This window comes from Mirounga angustirostris, unplaced genomic scaffold, assembly GCF_029215605.1.
Source record: "Mirounga angustirostris isolate CCGP_5_RB_7025 unplaced genomic scaffold, mMirAng1.0.hap1 SCAF_12, whole genome shotgun sequence".
NCBI classification, from domain to species: Eukaryota; Metazoa; Chordata; class Mammalia; order Carnivora; family Phocidae; genus Mirounga; species Mirounga angustirostris.
The window spans coordinates 26,433,845-26,439,844 of record NW_026991720.1 but is presented as its reverse complement, the minus strand read 5'-3'; the positions used below and the strand labels follow the sequence as shown (position 1 = coordinate 26,439,844).

The window sequence follows — 6,000 nt, the reverse complement described above, 5'->3', positions numbered from 1 at the left end:
GTTGTGGACTAGGTTGTCAGGTAAATTCTAATATAGTACCCTGCAAAGTGAACTCAAAGCACAGAATAAAAGCAAGCATGTGCACGCACACGTGCACACACATGCGCATGCTATACCAATGTGCCTTTATGGCCTAGATTTCAAGGGGAAAAAACAGACAGTCTCTGAACTATCCATGTTTCACCAGCTGGCACATCTGAGGGAGAGCTCCCATATACATTAATGCATTATCCTTATCACTGTAATTGATACCTAACACTTTCTCAATCCATCATATGCAGTCCTGAATGGAAGGACATTTATCTCCATGTAAGATGACCATCACTTCGAAACCCTAAGTGATCTCAAATTTCTTAAATCACAATACTGCAGAGAAAAATAATACATGGTGCTACTGATTCATTCCCTGGCTGCCAAACGAAGATGTGATCTCACATACCTGAGCACACTGCAGACTTCCTGTTTAGTGAGTTCTGATACTATTTCCAAGTACCAGAGGGAAGAGAAGAAAGATTACTAGGCCCAGATTTTACCAGCTGACTAGGTCTTTTTCCTGGAGTGGGAAGGAGGCTTTGACGCCATCCAGAGATCCTGCAGGGCAAACACGGGAAGACATATCTTTATTTCCCCTCTAATGATGTTTTAGAACTTTAGGGTGACTCATCATGGCCATCATAAAGCCTTTTTTGTAATGAAAAGCCTTACAGGAGGCATTCTCCTTTCTTACATTAACATAAATTCTTCTTTTTCTACAATGAGTCCTTTGAAGCATTAAAGAATATCTCAAGACAACTGTGTCATGGCAGAGTCCTAATCTGTACTAAAAGTTGGACAGGTCTTCAAAATTCTCATCACCTAAGAACCTCCAGTAGAAACAATGAAACCAGGTCCCAGGGGCTTCAGATTTATTTAAAGGGAAAATAACACCAGACAAATCACAGACTAAAGCAATAATAATAAAATATTATGAATAACTATAAGGCGATAAAGTCAACAAAATAGGTAACATGCATACATTCCTATAAAAAATTCCAAAACTGTTTACAGTAAGAAATAGAACACTTAAATAGACCAAAAATCAAGATAAAAATAGAAAGTGAAATAATCAGAGAATTCCCTAAAAAGTTACTTACGCTGAGTAATTACAAACAAGTTTCTCCTTCTATATGTATTGTTATAAAGAACAAGGTCTACTTTATAAAGTGACAAAAGTTGCAGAAATATATTTATAGCATGATGTTATTTTTAAAAAGTATACATACACATATTTACCCATTCTTAGGGAAAACAGTCTGGAAAATCATACACCAAACTGTTAAAAGTGGTTTCCTCTGGGGTACTAGTTAGAGTAAGAATTAGTTCAACTTCATATACTTCATGCTGTTTCAATTCTTACAAATACGTATTACTTTTATTTAAAAGAATTCTGGATAGAAACAAAACTTGGTGAAATACATGGTCAAAATTCAAAACACTGAAAATAATCAGAAGAATCCAGCTATTTCCCCAGATACCAAGGAAAGCTTCCAGAAAGTGTAGAAGAGAATTGGCTGGATTGAGAGTCACAAATAGTGACAAACTCATGCTTTGACTTTGGAAACAGACGAGCACAGCTGGTTAAAGATTCTGGCCCATCTCTGTGACCTGCAAGTAGCTACAGCCCAGGAACTATATGGACTCAGAAACTGCGCAGCCAGTGCCCCATTGTGTGGAGACTGCTTTCTCAGGTAGACAGAGGTGTATTCAGCTTCTTCTAGTCCATTCACACCAGCCTCTCTATATTCATTCAGAAACAACTCCCAAAGTGCAACACGGCCAGGTATAAAAAAAAAGAAAGGGGGGAGGAGGGGGAATTATGCACTGCATCTCGGCCGGTATAGTTCCCTCAAATAAAGCAGTATAATGGAGTGTAGGGACAGAAAGAGCATGTGAGCAGTGCACTTCTCATTATTGTGTAATCGACTGCCTCAGATTTTCTAAGCTATGCCTTCTCTTCCTCATACTGAACAGAGCAGGGGCTAAAGAGACAATCCAGTAGTATCTAATGGATGCTGCAGAGAATGGAATTTGAGCAAAAGGCTATACACAAACTACATGCTTAAATTTATGTAATTTTATATCTGATAGGAAGGCTACCATTATTTACATGGACAGTAAAGGGGACATGGCTCAAATCGGGGCACAGTGAATGCCTGTCTACTTGTTGCTCCAGATACAGAATTCTCCTAGCTTTCCCGGGTCCTGATAAAGGTAAGATGCACACATCATTACTAGATAAACACTAGGTATTAATAGAACTCTTCTTGTTCAAAGCTGAAAAGCTGAAAAACAAATGAGGACAATGTGAGGGTTTACTAAAAAAAAAGAGAAAAGAGCAATGACCTATCCCAGTAAAGACTCATGTGAGGAGTTTTATTTTATCAACTTGGAGACAGCACTGTGACCTGACGTACCTTCTGACCCCTCCTCTTCTAGACTCGGTGCCTCCTGAAGAGAAAATGGCTCCTGGCCTTCGTATCCCCAGCATACCATTGATACTGAAATCAATCAGTTCATTCACAAGGTTCCTAAAACTTTTCCCTGAAGATGTTTTGAACTAAGAGTTTACACCCAAAACAGCAGCATCAGCCTCTTTTTCTACCATCTCCGACAAGATGGTAATTCAGTGATGGGAGATGGGTAGTTAGGTCTGGGGATGGGCTAATGTACTCAGGAACTAGAATATGGAATTATTATGAGCAGAGGAAATTGAGTATTTGAACCTTTTTTGCCAATAAAATGTTAAAAGCCTTTTGAGAGTGTAAGAAAACATAACACTGACTCCTCTCATAATCTGTTTCCAATGTTACTTCAAATACGTTAAGGGAGAACTCATTTCCAGAAAACCCCATGCTAGCTTGTTGCCCCAGAATCCTGGCATGGTTGGCAGTGCAGCCTCTGAACACAGATTACCAGAATACACGTACTGACTAGCACTTAGTAACCATGTGAACTTCGTGAAGTCAGCTCACCAAGCCTCAGTTTTATCAGGAAAATGGTTGTTGCGAAACTCAGATATATGTTAAATGCTTTGCACAGTTCCTGTTGTATAGACAGTCTTAAGAATCTGCTATATTGGCATTCCTGCTTTGATTCTTTGCCTCCAATCACGCCTCAACTCAAAAAAGGGCAAATAAAGAAAACAGGTGAAATATGTACATTAATTTATTCTTCACTAATACTGAACTAGGCATATGTGTATGTCTTAGTCTTTACCAAATAATATACATACGTCTATACATATATACAAATATATACAAGTATTTGTATAAAACTGAATATTCATGATTTTAAATTTCACAAACACTGTCAGATAAAAAGCGGACTACTCTTTGAGTTAATATCTCATTCCATGTTCAGTCTGAAATATATATTACGTAAGACTATTAAAAAAGGGTAATGTAAGTCAGTAACATTGTAATAAACCTGACTGCTTTATCAGATCAAGGTGCAATGCAATAACTTCTAATATCATGTAGAGAAACAAGCAATCAAAAGCACACAATTCAGGTCTTAGAAAATGGATTTATCCTAAATTGGTCTATAGCACCGGAAGACAGCAACTCTGCCACATAGACCTAAAGTAAACCACTCCTGTTAAGTACGCTGCAGCTCACTCAGAAGAGCACTTCTCCACAAGACTACTTGTTTAAGCAGATCCCTTTGTGCAAAACCAAACCGCTAGCCGTTACATACTTTGCACTCAGTAAAAGCTGAGTGAGTTAACGTAAGGACGTTTTCTAACCCCATACCCATGCTAAAATCATTAACAATGCTGAACCAGGGTAGGAAAAGAAGCCAAGCACAGATGGTGGCGGGCAGACAAATTAGTGGCTGACACATGGAAAAAACAACAAGGAAAGTGATTTTTAGTGTAGGGTACAGAACAGGTTCTCCGAAAGGGCTGCAAGGGGTGAATGAAGACAGTCCTTCTTTATTCCCCTTTCTCCTTTATGCCCCTAGCCGCCACCATACTGGAAATTTTGAGCAAAAGGAACATTTTTAACTTAATTCACAAGAAGGCATTAAGATAACACAATGTTATTTGTGAAAAAAAATGTACACTGTGGTTAAAATGAAAGGTAAACTATATAGTTAAACCTTTACATGTTTTATAACAATCTCACAGAAAATAATGTTTTCTAAAATTACAGTATTTTACATATGCTAAGCTGAATGACAATATTAGATTACATCTTCTGCAACTGTGGTGTCAAAAATCTGATAGCAAATTTGCTGCTCTGTTCCACTTGTGACATTATACGACTTGATGAAGCATTCCAACCACGGATATGCATCTACAAATGAGAAAAAAATGTTACTTAACCATTAAAACTAAACAAATATCTCTGAAATATGTATCTAAGCATAATGCTTAGCTAGAAAAATTAAAATTTAATTTAGCTTGAAAAGTAAATACACTTACCAAATTTAATATTATCTACTCTTCCAAATACACACTGGTTTCTTGTTACTGTTTTGTAACAATCCTAATTTGATTTTTTTTCCAACAGAAAACAATAATTAAATGTAGGGTTTTCCAAATGTTTGACAACAAAGGTAGCAGCCATCTCATTCCCAACTTTTCTTCCTTTTCTTCCTGCTGCTGACCTCCCCAGGTTTTTTTGTTTGTTTTTCTTTTTTTTCTTGGTTGACTGCAAAGAAACCGAACCTGAGGTTCACATCAGCTCAGGCTCTTATACACCTGACTAGCTGAAACTCCCATCAGGTACCAGGCACTGAGTCCAGACAATGTTGGCAGCTGTAGGTGCTATTTCCAAGCTTCGGTCATGACAGCAATAAATCTATTTAATATTTCTAGAAAAGTTTCTTAATGCTTCTTCAAGTTCAAGTTTAAAAGTCACTTAATATAGTCAATATTGGCAAGAGTCAAGCAAGACAGGCACTCTCCTCCACTGCTGGTAGAACTATAAATAGGTAAAATATTCTTGAAAAGCAATCTGGCAGCATGTATCAAAAGCCTACCAAACCCGTGCTTTTTAATGAGACGTTTATTTCAAGAAATCTATCCAAAAGAATTAAAACCAAAATCAAAGCTGCCATCAAATAAAAGTATGTAAGTTAAACCTTGTTACAGATGTATAAAAGCTATCTTTTTGGAGTTGTTACAAAATTCAAAGACTGACCAGGGGAAAATAAAGGCCGATTAAAAATAACCTAAAAAAATTAAACTGACAGCAGCTAAACCTGCAGCTGGCAAAATTTGTTACTGACGAAAAATTGTTAGAAGAATCAAACTGTCTTACTATGATTGAGGTCTTCAAATTTCAATGTAAGCAGAAATAATGGCCACAAAAGGAAGTCAGTGGCAGTAGATGTAATCGATACAATTTGACCTGAACATCTGGTTGATGAATCAAATGTTATCCAGAGAACTACAGCTGATAAAAAACAATTAGTAAAATAAAAATGCATAAAACCTGAAACTAGTTAATATTATGATATTAATAATATGAACAGAAATTCATGAATGAATTAAACTGGCTAAATGAAGCCTGTTATAGAAAATGTTTCTTGTCAAAATTTCAAATGTTTGTATGCATAAAAACAGTATCAAATGTCCTTGTGATCAAAACTGCCTCCCCTTTATTATATTTCAAAAAATTTAAAAATCTTTTCATTTCAGGAACTATGATTCTTAACTATTTTCTCCCTGCCACTGTCTTCATCAAAAGGCAGATCAGACAATAATTTATTTAGATTCAGACTTCAAAGTTTTCATACCTCTAAGTCTACAGATTAGATACATGTTAAATACTGTTTCAAGAAAAAGAATGATGAGACTGTTAAAAAATATTATTGCCTACCAATTTTTATTCCTGAAGGACAAAACATATCCAAGATCATATCCATACTCTGCTGAAGGCCATCATTGATTAGGATTTCTGATGCTGGGATCTGGAAGAATTTGTCCTTAAAAAAAATTATAGAAGAAAAAAG

General features: G+C 36.4%; 1 protein-coding gene across 9 annotated transcripts in view; it reads right to left on the bottom strand.

The window, feature by feature from the left end:
* Nucleotides 1-890: 890 nt before the first annotated feature.
* Nucleotides 891-6,000, bottom strand: part of POT1 (protection of telomeres 1) — an 81,414-nt gene continuing 76,304 nt past the window's right edge. For 7 of the 9 annotated variants that reach the window (XM_045864316.3, XM_064574991.1, XM_064574994.1 and 4 more), the window contains 2 exons: nucleotides 5,868-5,973; nucleotides 5,174-5,441 (listed from right to left, as the gene is read on the bottom strand). In XM_045864316.3, the coding sequence (XP_045720272.2) occupies nucleotides 5,293-5,441; nucleotides 5,868-5,973 (255 nt within the window). In that variant the 3' untranslated portion in view covers nucleotides 5,174-5,292. Of the gene's footprint in view, nucleotides 4,338-4,465; nucleotides 4,695-5,173; nucleotides 5,442-5,867; nucleotides 5,974-6,000 lie in introns of those variants that run through there. The other 2 variants (XR_010406402.1, XM_045864321.3) reach the window with 2 other exon arrangements.